The sequence below is a fragment of the Schistocerca serialis genome, chromosome 1 (genome assembly GCF_023864345.2).
Source record: "Schistocerca serialis cubense isolate TAMUIC-IGC-003099 chromosome 1, iqSchSeri2.2, whole genome shotgun sequence".
NCBI classification, from domain to species: Eukaryota; Metazoa; Arthropoda; class Insecta; order Orthoptera; family Acrididae; genus Schistocerca; species Schistocerca serialis.
In genome coordinates, this window is record NC_064638.1 from 965,064,292 (window position 1) to 965,081,560 (window position 17,269).

Consider the following 17,269-nt stretch of genomic DNA (forward strand, 5'->3'; position numbering starts at 1 on the left):
CTTCCGAACTGATTATGCAAATGTAGACGAGATATGGCTCAAATTCAAAGATATAGTAGCAACAGCAATTGAAAGATTCATATCTCATAAATTGGTAAGAGATGGAACTGATCCCCCGTGGTACACAAAACAGGTCCGAACGCTGTTGCAGAGGCAACGGAAAAAGCATGCGAAGTTCAGAAGAACGCGAAATCCTGAAGACTGGCTAAAATTTACAGACGCGCGAAATTTGGCACGGACTTCAATGCGAGATGCCTTTAATAGGTTCCACAACGAAACATTGTCTCGAAATTTGGTAGAAAATCCGAAGAAATTCTGGTCGTATGTAAAGTACACAAGCGGCACGACGCAGTCAATACCTTCGCTGCGCAGTGCCGATGGTACTGTTACCGACGACTGTGCCGCTAAAGCGGAATTATTGAACGCAGTTTTTCGAAATTCCTTCACCAGGGAAGACGAATGGAATTTTCAAGAATTTGAAAAACGAACAGCTGCTAGCATGAGTTTCTTAGAAGTAGATGCCTTAGGGGTTGCGAAACAACTCAAATCGATTGATACGGGCATGTCTTCAGGCCAAATTGTATACCGATTAAGTTACTTTCAGATTACGCTGACACAATAGCTCCCTACTTAGCAATCATATGCAACCGCTCGCTCACCGATAGATCTGTACCTACAGATTGGAAAATTGCGCAGGTCGCACCAGTGTTTAAGAAGGGTATTAGGAGTAATCCATCGAACTACTGAGCTATATCATTGACGTCGGTTTGCAGTAGGGTTTTGGAGCATATACTGTATTCAAACATTATGAATCACCTCAAAGGGAACGATCCATTGATACGTAATCAGCATGGTTTCAGAAAACAACGTTCTTGTGCAACGCAGCTAGCTCTTTATCCCCACGTAGTAATGGCCTTTATCGACAAGGGATCTCAAGTTGATTCCGTATTTCTAGATTTCAGGAAAGCTTTTGACACCGTTCCCCACAAGCGACTTCTAATCAAGCTGCGGGCCTATGGGGTATCGTCTCAGTTGTGCGATTGGATTCGTGATTTCCTGTCAGGAAGGTCGCAGTTCGTAGTAATGGACGGCAAATCATCGAGTAAAACTGAAGTGATATCAGGTGTTCCCCAGGGAAGCGTCCTGGTACCTCTGCTGTTCCTGATCTATATAAATGACCTGGGTGACAATCTGAGCAGTTCTCTTAGGTTGTTCGCAGATGATGCTGTAATTTACCGTCTAGTAAGGTCATTCGAAGAGCAGTATCAGTTGCAAAGCGATTTACGAAAGATTGCTGTATGGTGTGGCAGGTGGCAGTTGACGCTAAATAACGAAAAGTGTGAGGTGATCCACATGAGTTCGAAAAGAAATCCGTTGGAATTCGATTACTCGATAAATAGTACAATTCTCAAGGCTGTCAATTCAACTAAGTACCTGGGTGTTAAAATTACGAACAACTTCAGTTGGAAAGACCACATAGATAATATTGTGGGGAAGGCGAGCCAAAGGTTGCGTTTCATTGGCAGGACACTTAGAAGATGCAACACGTCCACTAAAGAGACAGCTTACACTACACTCGTTTGTCCTCTGTTAGAATATTGCTGCGCGGTGTGGGATCCTTACCAGGTGGGATTGACGGAGGACATCGAAAGGGTGCAAAAAAGGGCATCTCGTTTTGTATTATCACGTAATAGGGGAGAGAGTGTGGCAGATATGACACGCCAGTTGGGATGGAAGTCATTAAAGCAAAGACGTTTTTCGTCGCGGCGAGATCTATTTACGAAATTTCAGTCACCAACTTTCTCTTCTGAATGCGAAAATATTTTGTTGACCCCAACCTACATAGGTAGGAATGATCATCAAAGTAAAATAAGAGAAATCAGAGCTCTAACAGAAAGGTTTAGGTGTTCGTTTTTCCCGCGCGCTGTTCGGGAGTGGAATGGTAGAGAGATAGTATGATTGTGGTTCGATGAACCTTCCGCCAAGCACTTAAATGTGAATTGCAGAGTAGTCATGTAGATGTAGATGTAATGTACTAAGTGAAGAGAAATAAGGAACTAAATTAATATTATCAACTCTAGATTGTCATTTAAAAGAATGACACTGAAAATATCCTTGATAACATATTTCAAAAATGGTTCAAATGGCTCTGAGCACTATGGGACTTAACATCTGTAGTCATCAGTCCCCTAGAACTTAGAACTACTTAAACCTAACTAACCTAAGGACGTCACACACATCCATGCCCGAGGCAGGATTCGAACCTGCGACCGGAGCGGTCTCGCGGTTCCAGACTGAAGCGCCTAGACCGCACGGCCACACCGGCCGGCGATAACATGTTTATTCATGTGTTAGTATACCCGCTTTTGATTTCAGAATAAATCTTATTTTGCAGAACACTGCAGTATTAACTTGCAGAATAAATGAATAACGTTTTCAACCTGGGATTACACACCGATAGATATTAAAATAACAGTGCCTGGAAGGCTAGCAAGTAACGAAATATTACATATTGTGTGTATACAGTACAGTACGAAGATTGTATGATTAAATTTTGCGAGTGATTTAAGGCTATTCAGGTTGTGATATCTAACATGCGTGAAATCTAGTACACAGAACTGCGGTCTCTGGTGGTAACAAACTCTCTACTCCAGCTATCAAGTGAAACTGAGCCTGGATGACAGATGCAAGTACATCATTACAAGCAGCTTCATTTCTACGCCATCGTTTGTGAATCACAGTGGCTGACGCATGGTGATGTGCCAGTCTCTGGGCTACCCACGACCTCATGTTTAGAGTGGCGATTCCCAAATTATCGGCTATACGAACAGGGGGTGATGTCTTGCGTATGCAATGACACCCCCTATCATCACACAAACTGCTGAGCGCGTATGACCATAACCGTCCATGGTTCTCCAGATGTCTTCCTACTGTTCGTGTGGATACTTTTCTTCCTGCTAATGAGATCTTTTCCTGATTCAAGGTAGATGACGTGTTAGTGTGAGCCTGTCCTCTCAGGCGCTAGTTTCATCGGGCCATGAACATGGTTTTTAATATGCCTCTTCTGAATCTATCGATTCCTCATTCTCAAAGCATACATTAGATCACGATCAACGCGACCACCGGTACTGCGGAACGAAAATCACAATCTCAATAGGCTGCGATCCTACTGGTGTCGTATACTGACACGTGGTGAGTGCGTTTCCCGCTATTACACGAGGTGTAAGACAACGTTCACACAAACAACCAACATATAAATGCGATTTCTGAATGACAAACTGACTGCATAATATTTCATTGCATATAGAATCGAAATGGCGATATTCTTATCTACTTCGTACGGTTGCACTGAAATGGTAATCATGTACATATTCAAACATGTAGTAAACATCATGCCAGTTTGACTTTCGTATCATGTCGTCTTAGTGGTGTTGCAATTTTAATGCCCCGGTTTGTAAATAATGTGTCCAAATAATATGAAATTACGTTTTCCGAAAGATAACGTACTTGGAATCGACGCAGAGCAGCCAAAACAAGTGATAATATTAGACTAAGTGCTGCTGTATGCAAAGGGTGCATCTCCGTACAAAGTAAAATATCGCCAGGTGTGAAACCCATTTCTATGCAACCTGTACTTTTCTCATTCTTGTGCACAACATGTACAAATTCCACTTAACAAATGTACAAATTTAAACAAACTTAAACTTTCTACGTATCAGTCAGAGGTGTTCAATGTTAGACGTTTCGAAAGATTCAGTCCACCGGATACAATACAAATTTTAATTTGTACCTGGACATGTGCTGCAAGAATTTTTCCTGTATTACTATTACCTGAAAAGCTCAAACACAAACCGTCATAGAAATTTAGTCCTTCAGTATCATATTGGGCTTCTACCGTTAAACTTTTTGAATTACAATATTTTCGCTATTTATTTATTCAGGTACAGTCACAGTCAATAATTATTTCATTAAAGAGATACTTGCTTTGATGCCTTCTCTTCCTTTGCCATTTCATTTCTCAATAACATTTACGTGCAGCATCACATGTAATTTTGTATACTCTTTATCTCTGTTACTGAAGGTTTTCTCATTATTGCTTTTCAGCTTTTTGTGTTAGGTTTTACTAAACGTTTTCACATAAACGATATACTACTTATTTGTACTTTCTCTCGCAACGATTAAACTCAGATGAATTTGTTTTTATATGTTTTAATTCCATCCATGATTAATTTTGATTTCCGACATGCTTCTTTTGCAGAAGTTTCCCGTTCAATAACTGTTCGTTTTCCACATAACACGTCCATTCGACACTGTATTAATCCTGATAAAGTCGAAGAACATTTCTTACCTGCAGAGGTGTTCCGTTGAAAAAAGCTTGTGCGTCATTGCGTTTAGCCTAAATTTGTTGCCCGCATCTCGTGGTCGTGCGGCAGCGTTCTCGCTTCCCACGCCCGGGTTCTCGGGTTGGATTCCCGGCGGGGTCAGGGATTTTCTCTGCCTCGTGATGGCTGGGTGTTGTGTGCTGTCCTTAGGTTAGTTAGGTTTAAGTAATTCTAAGTTCTAGGGGACTGATGACCATAGCTGTTAAGTCCCATAGTGCTCAGAGCCAGCCAGCCAGCCTAAATTTGTTGTTTTGTAAGAACCGTTTTCCTTTCGGGTATTTATGAGTTTGGTCTTGTGATTATACTTACTTGTACCTACATACCTTGTCTCTTCACTTTGAACCATAAGAGTCAAACCATTTGTGAGACGAAGCATCAGAACCTTTTCCCTGCAATTTTATCGCTGTATTGAAAGTTCTTTTCCTTTCTTAATTGGTTCTTAGAATTCAATGTGTATCTAAAATAATAGTTAATGGTATAATAAACTGAAGAATACAGAAGACAGCAAGAAATATATTTATTCGCCTTCAGGGTTCAAATGGTTCAAATGGCTCTGAGCACTTTGCGACTTACCTTCTGAGGTCATGAGTCGCCAAGAACTTAGAACTAATTAAACCTAACTGGCCTAAGGACATTACACACATCCATGCCCGAGGCAGGATTCGAACCTGCGACCGTAGCGGTCGCTCGGTTCCAGACTGTAGCGCCTAGAACCGCTCGGCCACCCCGGCCGGCTGGTATGTAGTAACTCGTGGGTCTCTTCGTGTCCTAGAACGTCAGTAAAGCCTGCACCACGGTCGTTTATGCTCTAATTTGAGAGATTAGTTTCTGGGCTTTTATCTAAATTGTTACTAAGCTTGGACACTGATTCCCGCACTGCAGAGTGAGTACCTCATAGAACCCAAGACGGCTTCCCCACGGCGAACGATTGTGACTGACTATTTTAAGAATTTTCAGTCGACGATCGCCGGAATTCTTCAGAGCCACGGAAATTTTATTCCAGGTGCTGACTTGGACATCGAGAGGCAGACAGAGTATGATTACGAAGTGTAACTGTCTAATCATTTTGCTTTATTGACTTGAGAATTTGTACAGAGATTAAATTTATAACTGAGAGTGTGGGCGATCATTGTGTTAATAATATTTGGGAAGCGACTTCTCTTGCCCTAAATTTTCCATTCAAATAACTACTTATTATTCAGTCATAATAATTCAACTTTACTTTAATGGATAGAGAAGTTTGATAGACAATACGTTGCGGCTAGTAAAGCCCTTAACACAGTCGTGGCGTACCTCCTTCCAGCCACGCACAAGGGATGAGGTCATCCTTATTCGTCTTTGGCAGTCTCTGTCTTCCTCTACAGTTTTTACCCTCCCCGCAATTGCTAAATCAGAATTAAGTTCCTAGTGTATGTAATTTTCCACATTACATCCACAGAGTTTTTATATCACGAGACAGAGATAATCTCTCTCTCTCTCTTCCTGTCGTAATGAGTCTTTGGTCACTATAGATTACTTGCGCAGTTACGAGTAAACATTTGATCTAAAAGAGAAAAAGTAACAGGATAAGGGTGATGCTACTACTTCCAGCCAGTCTTCTTCCTGTTTCTGCATAACTCTGTACAACAGCGAGGGACAGTATGCAGAATGATGGTACACTAAACTAACTGAGTATTACGACATAGCTCGTGGCTGCTACATTCACCCTTACGTTCCCTGCAATACCCATTTGCCGAGGCACCCAGCAGAAAGATACCTGTTCCCCAGCCTTCGTAAGTGTAGTACGACGTCCGTATATGGCCTGGGTAGATGCGGCGCAGAAACTGAAGGGCCGTCAGGGAGTTGGAGCAGACGAGTGATTTAGCAGACACGGCACATGACATCTGCTCCAGCGCCCTAAATATCGCGGATAATTTAGCAGCGAAGACAGTGACGTCTAGAGCTAACGAATCTTTGGAACACCGATCATGGAAAGCAATAGAGTAGCTAAGGTATCCCCCTTTTTCGACACATCCTTGAGGCTTTGACAAATAAGCAGCAACAGCGAGGGTTAAAATGGAAATGTACCTTACGAAACTGCAGTTGTTTCAATGCCCCACCTGATGCGCCAGAAGCTAGCATACATCGTAGATCCACATACAATAATCGTAGTTGACACTATATCTATGACGTATAGGAAATAAGGTTTAATTTTAGTAGCATAAGTCTGTCTTGTTGCATGTAGCGACGGAGCTCTGCTTCGTCGTGTTTACACCACACAAGAATAGCCCGACTCTCGTCGTATTGCTTTCCAATTTTTGTACATTTTCTGGATTATTTTGCGAAATGTTTCAAGGTGCTATATCGCTTATTGTCTTCCCAAAAGATGCTGAATAAAGATACGAAAAGGGTACGGTTCTATTAAAAAGCCGTATTATTTTTAATATCTCTATTGATAGTACAGTTAAGAGCAATACCCGTACAAAATATCACGTTCTTCTCAGCATACTGTCAACTGTGAATATCTGGAACTGTTCACGAACTAAAAGGGGTGTTACGTCTCACTGACTCATCCTGCGTATAGTAGCGACGCGGCCTATTCAGGGCTGCTACACGTTAGGATGAGTGAGTGAAATGGTGTGGGAGAGGTCCGGTATACGAGGGAGTGCACAGTGAAACAGTGGTAGCATTAAGAAATGTGTATATCCAGCAGCAATGTGCAGTGCGACGGCCGTCCTCTAGGCCGCTCAACACGCGTGACAGCACGGTCGGTTGCGGAACCTGCTGACGCCCCGACGGAGCCTGTGACGTCTCTTGCCCTGGATCGTGGGCAGCTTCTATCGCAGTGCCATATAGCTAGCAAGAAGGCGAAGAAACAGGCGTAGCCTGCTGAGAGCCTCCGGAGTTTGGTCGTCTGTGCACCAATGCGCATACTTGTGGTCTCCAGGTCTTTCACTTGGGTGCGATAGCTGACACTGGATATTCCGTGATGAGCAGCAGTAGCCTCAGTCACCGACCAGGGGTAGACCAGGGCGGTGTCGATGATATTTAGGGAGCTACTAGCCGTAAGGGCGCATCTCCCCTAGCCGAAACGTGGACAACTTGCAGTCCCCCACAGGGCGGATCCTGGCCTCACACCAGCGTCACGCATTGGTGAAATTTCGAATTCCAATAGCCTCTACACCACGAGAGTGGAGTGCCTCGGTCTGAAATGTGAGGAGTTGATCAGCATGCAGACATCAAATTGTTAGCTGTGGTTTCTCTCCAGTTCAAGACACAGATATAATGGTGGCACAACACAACAACGACTGGTTTTGTTCCACATTACTTATTCCTGGGTTCCGCACAGAACACGGGTTGCTATGAGCTGTCATATTATCAGTGTCATACTAGCATATTAGCAGTACGCGAGTGCTCTCGTTTACAAGATTTCACACTTACGTATTGACGTTAGCTGTTCTATGCACTTTGCCTGTGTCGCAAACCTGTCCTGCCGAAGTGTAATGTCAGTAGTACTGCTCCGTGACCAACTTGATTAGCACTTCGGGCCGAGCTGGCCACTGTTGCCTGAAACTTTAAGAAAAATTACAATTCGTGCGCCATAGTGTTGCGAGGCGCAGTAATACATATGACTGTTCATCGAACTTCTAGCCTCAACTTGTACATACACTCTGTGTTGAACAACAGTGGTGATATGGAAATCTGCAGCTTTTCCTATTCATACTAATAAGATTGGCCGGCCACTGTGGCCGAGCGGTTCTAGGCGCTTCAGTCCGGAACCACGCTGCTGCTACGGTCGCAGGTTGGAATCCTGCTTCGGGCAGGGATGTGTATGATGTCCTTAGGTTAGTTAGGTTTAAGTAGTTCTAAGTCTAGGGGACTGATGATCTCAGATTGGTTCAAATGGCTCTGAGCACTAGGGGACTTCTGAGGGCATCAGTCCCCTAGAACTTAGAACTTCTTAAACCTAACTAACCTAAGGACATTACACACATCCATGCCCGAGGCAGGATTCGAACCTGCGACCGTAGTGGTCGCGCAGTTCCATACTGTAGCGCCTAGAACCGCTCGGCCACCCCTGCCGGCTGATCTCAGATGTTAAGTCCCATGGTGCTTAGAGCCATTTCATTTGAAACATTTTTTGAACTAATATGATTTCTTTGATTTCGCCTGTCTCGGTGCACCGTTGTGTTTATCCTCATTATAGGTTAGTCACCTGTGTACGTCGGATTATCCCCCACCCCCTCCCCAGGTGCCTCACTGTACTCTGTCAACATTTCGAGCATTATGTTTCACACCGTATGACCTCACACCAGTTTGAAATCGTATTTTCGGGTGACGAGTTATTGCACTTCAGTACACGTAGGGCCATTTGCGGGACCCTCTAGCGTACAAACTCGCGTCGCCGCTGTGTTTAGCAGAGCGCGCCCCGCCCGGGCCGCTCAGCCCGGCCCGCCGGCTAACGAGCCGCTTGTTGCAGCATGGACGCGCGCAGCCCGGTGCCGGCGCAGCACTGGGCCGACGACAAGGTGCTGGGCGCGCGCGCCTACTTCCGCAGCGCCGGCAACGCCTCCCACCTGACGCTGCAGCGCGTCCGCGAGGACGACGCCGGCTCCTACCGCTGCCGCGTCGACTTCCGCCGCTCGCCCACCCGCAACTCCATCATCAACCTCGCCGTCATCGGTGAGTGCGCTTCCGACATCTCTCCTCAGTTTTGCGTACGCTGTACCATCTTCAGTCACTTAATAAATTAAATCATACGGAAAGAAACCTTGGACTAAAACCAAGCTCAGAAGATACATGTAACGGTGCACCGGTATTACTGGCTGCGCAGATAGCGTATTTGTACGCCAAGCGCGATATTATCCTGTGCGACTCTGTCAAATGACAAATTAGACCCAGATGATGCACTTCGCTCTAGAAGTGTTAGGGCTGTGCCTTGAGGGTGTAGCACCACAGACAGCGAGAACATCTTGTAAACAACAATATCAGTTACTCAGTAAAATTTAGTCGACGACAATTATGTTATTTAATGTTCTAATTATAACAATAATTTTTTCCCGAGGGCATGCAGCTTTACGGTATAGATAAGTGATGACGGCGTTCTCTTTGGTAAAATATTCCGGAGGTAAAATAGTCCCCCATTCGGGTCTCCGGCCGGGGACTTCTCAGGAGGACGTTGTTATCAGGAGAAAGAAACTCGCGTTCTACGGATCGGGGCATGGGATGTCAGACCACTTAATCGGGCAGGTAGTTAGATATAGTGGGAATTACTGAACTTAGGTGGCAGGAGGAACAAGACTTCTGGTGAGGTGAATACAGGGTTATAAATACAAAATCAAATAGGGGTAATGCAGAAGTAGGTTTAATAATGAATAGGAAAATAGGAATGCGGGTAAGCTACTACCAACAGCACAGTGAACGCATTATTCTGGTCAAGATAGAGACGAAACCCACACCTACTACAATAGTACAAGTTTATATGCCGACTAGCTCCGCAGATGACGAAGAGATTGATGAAATGTATAATGAGGTAAAAGAAATTATTTAGGTAGTGAAGGGAGACGAAAATTTAATAGTCATGGGTGACCGGAACTCGACAGTAGGAAAAGGAAGAGAAGGAAACGTAGTCGTTGAATATGGAATGGGAGTAAGGAATGAAAGAGGAAGCCGCCTGGTGGAATTTTGCACAGAGCGTAACTTAATCATAGCTAACACTTGGTTCAAGAATCATAAAAGAAGATTGTATACATTCAAGAAGCCTGGAGATACTGGAAGGTATCAGATAGATTGTATAATGGTAAGACAGAGATTCAGGAACCAGGTTTTAAATTGTAAGACATATCCAGGGTCAGATGTGGACTCTGACCACAATCTATTGGTTACGAACTGTAGGTTTAAACTGAAGAAATTGCAAAAAGGTGGAAAATTGAGGAGATAGGACCTGGATAAACTGCAAGAACCAGAGGTTGTAGACAGATTCAGGGAGAGCATTAGTGAACGATTGACAAGAATGGGGGAAAGAAATACAGTGAAAGAAGAATAGGTAGCTTTGAGAGATGAAATAGTGAAGGTAGCAGATGATCAAGTAGGTAAAAAGACGAGGGCTAATACAAATCCTTGGGTAACAGGAGAGATATTGAATTTAATCGATGAACGGAGAAAATATAAAAATGCAGTAAATGAAGCAGGCAAAAAGGAATACAAACGTCTCAAAAATGAGATCGACAGGAAGTGCAAAATGACTAAGCAGGGGTAGCTAGAGGACAAATGTAAAGATGTAGAGGCACGTATCACTAAGGGTAAGATAGATACTGCCTACATGAAAATTAAAGAGACTGCATCAAACCAGTCTCTGGACTGAAGACCACAACAACAACAATAATAACAAGTCTAGAGTTATCAGAAGGTGATTGCTGATTTTTTTTAAACTTTCTGTTACTGTGGAAAGAGCAAGCAATGGCATGAATAGCTTCTTCAGGTACAGGAGTAATTGATATTGCCCATACGAAAGCGGCCATTTGGGTTAATCTCACGATCCCATCACCTCGTATGGACTTGTAAAGTTTGAACAGAGCTAGTTCGTAGAAAACTCCTTTCCATCCAGGCACAGTGCGTGCCGACTTGGTGCCTTCTTAATGACCACTCACGCGGCTAGGGGTGGATACGGACACTGGTACCGTGGTCGCTAGAAAGTTGATAAAATTCTAATTAATGCAGTGTCACGTTTTATTTTCTCGAACTGAGACGATAAAGCTCCGAGCACACGTTGCCTAATCCTCACTTGCTGCCTTCATCTTGCATGGATCAGATCGCGAAAAATATGAGTCCTTCTGTACAGGAACAGGGGACGGACCCTAGGCCGACATTCTTAGCATAGGGCGTCCATCTTTGTCTGTTTTATGAAGAGATGGTTAGCAAGTGACGACGAATTGAGGTAATCAAGTATTTCTCGACGCATTAAGTAAAGTGGAGCAGAACATTAAATTTTAGGAACCGCACCGAATTCTTATTAGCAATCAATCGCTGCCATCTCTGGTGCAAGTCTGACTGCGCTTCTTTCACTCTACAATTCTCAGCGAAGCCAGTTAAGAATTTACGCTGGGCTTCAGGTCTTCACAGTACTCAACCACGCAAACCTCTTTCCAATAATCTCTTAATCCATCGGCTATGTATATTACTCTTACAGTGCGCTAAGCTGTGTCCTTCAAGTTAGTAGCAGACTAGTGTCCGAAGCCGTGTTTGTTGGATCCTGCGAGAGTTAGAGCCTATTATTAACTGCGAACTCAAATTTTCATTGGAAGGTTCGCGGCAGTCATTAGGAGGCAGTGCCTGTTCCGTGCAGTGGACAGTATTACTGTTTGTGAGTGACTTACTATCTGTGTAGCTCCCGTCGTTCTTAAACGAGACAGCTGTGTTATTTCTCCATATGTGTATTTTCTTACTATGTTTGTGGATCCCACTATCCAGATGTTCCCTTATTTTCTGATGAGTAATCCAGCAACGGCCATATACTGCAACGAATCCCCATGCCAGCAAATACCATGTTACCGATTGCCAAATTCCGGCATTTTTAGCAGATAAACGTAACTGCCGGCTTATCTTGCACATAGCGTATCATACATTCTGTCCTTCAAACCAAGCAAAAACAGCCGAAGAACCGTATCTGTTGAGTTTCGTAAGTCCGACGGTTGCAACTGGAATTGTAAAATTTATAATGTAGGTTACAATGAAAGGCCATAGCACCTAAGAACCACTGAGCTTGGTGTCACTATCCGACGAAGGAATCATCGTTACCAGTGTTACACATCATCACTTGATCAATCAGAGTGGACGCATTTTGGGGCTTCATCCAAGAGACTGGAGGGCAAGGTGATCAGGAGGTTTACGGTCCTCACTTTGCCAGCCAAGATCACCCGCTGAAAATTTCGTCCATCAGTAGAATTATAATCGGCTCCCCCCGCCGGCAACACAGTCGTGTTATAGCGACCTCCGCTACACTCGTTAAGGATCCACAGGACGCAATGGAAAACTGAACATACTGATATTCATCAACTGGCTCCGACGAGGTGTAACCACCTCTTCGTTTATAAGCTCCTGCAGCAGAGAATCATACATCTCCGCAAAATAATTTGTAATACCGAAAAATTTTGGCTCGTCCAAGGCGTGGCGACAGAACAATGATGTATTTGATTGAGCTAGTCAACAACTTGCTGTGGAGAACAGATCTCCTGTAACTTCTATGAAATCTGCATCATCAAACATGTCATTGGTGATTAGAAGAAATTTACGCTAAGAATTTAATAAATAAAAATTATCAGGCTTTCCGAAACCCACTCTGCTCCTGACGTTGGGAATCCATTATGTCGTCAAACTATCAGATGTTGCAATTAAAACACCGAAACGAAGTTGTTTTAATCGTAGAGAAGCTGTATGCCTATATATTCTTGAGGAAATATCGTTTACATGCTGCGAATGCGGCTCTACAGAACATCATCAGCGACGTGACAACGAAACAAAGAGAGTTCGAATGTTCCTCTGGAATATTGCTCCTTTCTGACTGTATGTGAGTGTAGAATGTATCAATACCGGCGGCGTGTGGATCATGAGTTGGCACTCAGCTACTTATCAGACAAATCAGATGGAAAAACAAATCCGGAAAGTAGTAAACAGTACCTGCCGGTGTATACACCGATGAAGTGGTAGGACGAGGAGACTCACTCATTCGCCCTGAATGTTTCACTCACTGCTAGACTCAACAACGGACACGATTACAATGAGATCAGAGAAATAGTTTTGGGACAAAGCAAGCAGTAGCTCTGTGGCAACGGAAGTCTTGCAGCGAATCGCTTAATTGCAAACACCATCCCACTAACAACAGAGGCCCAAAGCATACCAGTATCCTACATTGTAGCTGCCAGTGCTTAAGACAATCCAAATTGAAAGAAGAATAAAGAGTTCACTGCCTGTATCAATTTTGAGCAACCATGCTTTTGTATGTCACTGGGGCTATTATATTATTTTACTTTTTTTGGTGTTTTATGTTGTTTCATATTGCGCTGGACTTTGGTTTTTACTGTTGGCTTTCAGGTGGTTAGTCGTTTGTATAATATGTTGTGTGACGAAATCTTGGCAAAGCGCTGTTAACGCTGTTGAACAGCAAGTTCTTGAGTCTGTAAAAAATCGCCATGTGGTTGGAGGTTCGTTCGCCACGTATCCAGCGTCTGTCCCAAATGCACGTCAACGTGGATATGTGGAACACTCTAGATATTTATGATAATGTAACTGTAGAAGAATAATTAATTTCGAGTCTCACCTATTAATCGGTTGAGATGAACTCTCTTATTTCTTAAGGTTGTTTTTTTTTTTTTTTTTGAGTTATCAGTCTTTTGAATGGCTGGTTGTGGTCCGCCACGAATTCCTCTCCTTTGCCTACCTCTTCGTCTCAGAGTAGCACTTTGAACCTACGTCCTCAAATATTTGCTGGATGTATTCCAATCTCCAACCTCTGACTTCCTCTACAGTTTTTGCTCTCTGCAGCCCCATCTAGTACCTTGGAAGGCATTGGCTGATGTCTTAACAAATAAACTAGCATCTTGTCCCATCTTCTTGTGTTTTCCACATATTCATTTCCTCTCTGATTCTGCTCAGAACCTCCTCATTCTTTACCTTATAAGTCCACGCAATTTTCAACATTCGTCTGTAGCACCACATCCAAAATGCTTTGATTCGCTTCTGTTCCGATTTTCCCACATTTCACTACCATATAATGCTGTGCTCCAAACGTACGTGCTCAGAATTTTCTTCCACAAATTGAGGCCTATGTTTGATGCTAGTAAATTTCTCTTGGCCAGGAGCGTCCTTATGCCAGTGCTCGTCTGCTTTTGATGTCCTCCTCGCTCCGTCCGTCATTGGGCATTTTGCTGCCTAGGTAGTAGAATTCCTTAACTTCATCTGCTTAATGACCGTCAATGCTGATGTTAAGTTTCTCGCTGTTCCCATTTCTGCTACTTCTCATTACTTTCGTCTTTCTTCGACTTCTTCTCAATCCATATTCTGTACTTAGTACAGTGTTCATTTCATTCAGCAGATCATGTAATTCTTCTTCACTTTCTCTCAGGATAGCAATGTCGTCGGCGAATCGTTTCATTGATTTCCTTTTACCTTGAATCTTAATTTCACTCATGAACCTTTCTTTTATTTCCATCATTGCTTCTTCAATGTACAGATTGAACAGTAGCGGCGAGAGATTATATGCCTGTCATACACCATTTTTAATCTGAGCACTACTTCTTGGTCGTTCACTCTTACTATTCCCTCTTGGCTCTTGTACATATTGTCTATTACTCGTCTCTCCCTATAGCTTACCCCTATTTTTCTCAAAATTTCGATCATCTCGTAGCGTTTTACGTTGTAGAACGCTTTTTCCAGGTCGACAAATCCTATGAACCTGTCTTTATTCTTCTTTAGTCTTGCTTCCGGTATCAACCACAACGTCAGAATTGCCTGTCTCGTGCCTTTATCTAAAGCCAAAGTGATTCTCATCTAGCACATAGCTCATTACGAATCCCACCTCGGAAATTACGTTCAGCCTGGACTTCCTGGGAAGGATCGGATATTTCTGCAAAAATTGTACGCATTAACGGGAGGGGTACCAGTTTTTAAATGTATAGGACCAATTTGACTGTCGTGTTTCCAGCTTGATTCTCCCGCTATGCAGACAATCATTATTTGGTCCTAAAACTTATTCGTCCACTACACACATCGCGAGCTTCCGTCATATAGGATGAAATAATTATTCTCTGCACAGACATGAGTACAGACTTTATTGTGTACAGTGTCATATCTGTTGACCTGCGAAGCCACAGCTGCACGTGAAACCACCGGTCTTATGCCGTCTGTTGATATGCCGCCCAAGTATCTACGAACTGTCCCGTCGTAGTCGAAAGCATTGAGTTTCCAACCTCATTTATGTCTGTTATTTATTCGTCGTGGATAAAGCCAAGATTTATATTTTATTGGAGAGCATGGTTAAGCGCTTTTGCAGTCCAAATACCTCACTTGTTAAGGAATATTTTATGAGCAGACAGATGATGCCGTTAAGCGCTCGCCGTTCTCAGCCGTTGCTGCAGTTATTTTTATAGAAGCTCTTGAGCAGTAATTCCTATGTGAAGCACGCTGTTAACCCGAGTGATCGCTCTCTTATATAGACTACGCTTTCGCCATATGGCCACCCGGGGTGAGAGAGCTCGAAGTAAGGAAGGAAACAAGGAAGGAAGGAGTGGGCGAAGATTGCTGTTTAACGTACAGTCAGTATCGTCGTCGTTAGATGAAGCACAAAATTCTGACAGATGAATGATCGGGCAGAAAATCAGCTCCCCTTTTGAAAGGATTTCATTTGAACTGATCAACTAAAACCAAACACAACAACAGTATAGATGACTTAACGTGGATGTGAAGTTCAATCCTCGCAATATACAGAGTGAGTCCTAACTACATCGCCACAGGGATGGTGGGTCCATCGCTCAGCGACCTCCGATATTTTGTCAGTAATATTCCGGTTCATCCTTTAGACGACCTTCGTTCAATAATAATCTTAACTGCGAAAGGGGCTGTTCTCTTTCTGTCTTTTCTGGAAATGTTTCTGTGTTGAAACTTTCGGGTATATGTGGGGAAAAGTATTCATAAAACTGTTACAGTCAAGCAATTCACACCTTCCAGTAAAGTAAAGGGCTGCCCTGAGAACGTTAGTGTCTAGATTTCATCCCATCAGTGAGGCAGTAAACCTATGCAAATCTTAGTTTTCTGAGAACATGACTGTTGCCCTTCGGATCATAGTCTGCCCTCTCTGGTTTTCGACTGATGTTGCACTCGAAATAGCAGAGTGCCAGGTAGATGTGCAACCTAATAGATGTCCAAGGGTGTTTACACGTCTTCCCATTTCTCACGATTTGCCGAAGTAGGATGTAGAATCGTTTACTGTTTGTACTGAGGTATAATACCAGTTGGTAAGAACTACGAAATAAAATTAATTAACTAGGATAGTTAAGCAGATGAAGGCGACAATTCGAGATTGAAAAGTGAGCAAAATTCGTGAACTTAGACGATGACGCCATTAATATTAGCTATGACTTAAAGCTGAAGGGAACAGCAGTTTACACACAGAAGACTGTGCCATATCAATCTTCTGTTCTGTTCTACAAATCTGTATAAGGGCAGCTGACTTCTTACAAGGAAAGAACTTCAAGATGGCGTATGTGTGATTGATGAATGAAGGAACACACGCGCGGCTCTTTGTTCAAAATCAGTAACCGTACTAGTCCTTGTTAAATAGCCTAGAATAGCGATTGTCAGATGTAACTATTCCCTGGGGCATGAGTAAAATTTTCTGAGCGTTAAAATAGAAATGCGATTTAATAATGACAAAAAATCTTTTTTTAAAAGCAGCTTCTAATTTATCAGTTCTTTATTATACTCTAATCTTTATGAGATCAAAATTTGACATACATTGTTGGGTAAATGCCTCCAACAGACTTCTCCATTCACTGCAGCCGTCATAAATCGAATCGTAGCTATTCATACATGTTTTTACTGTGACTGACCCACAAAGTTGTCGCCTCGGACTTTCCTTATATGCTGCAATTAAGTAAAGAACTTCCTTAGTCCATTAACCAACCATTCGCTTGTCTGTGTTTGTCTCGTCTTAATCATAGTCGTAATTACACCTCATACTCCAGTCTGTTCCTTGATGCTTCTTTTTCTTTTTTGTCGACTGCTCGACAGCTCGCTGAGTTACCTTCACCTTTTGAACGATTTTTGCAGTAGTAGTGCATGCGTCTCACTGCCTAACTCAAAACTGATGATAAATACTGACGATAAACGTCGCATCTGAGATATAGAAGAAGCTT

At 43.1% G+C, this 17,269-nt stretch overlaps 1 protein-coding gene across 1 annotated transcript in view; it reads left to right on the forward strand.

Annotated features, from left to right (window-relative positions):
* LOC126452917 (hemicentin-2-like) overlaps window positions 1-17,269 on the forward strand; it is a 716,817-nt gene that overhangs the window by 248,276 nt on the left and 451,272 nt on the right. The window contains exon 3 of the mRNA XM_050091124.1: window positions 8,842-9,044. Coding sequence (XP_049947081.1) covers window positions 8,842-9,044 — 203 coding nt within the window. The remainder of the gene's footprint in view (window positions 1-8,841; window positions 9,045-17,269) is intronic.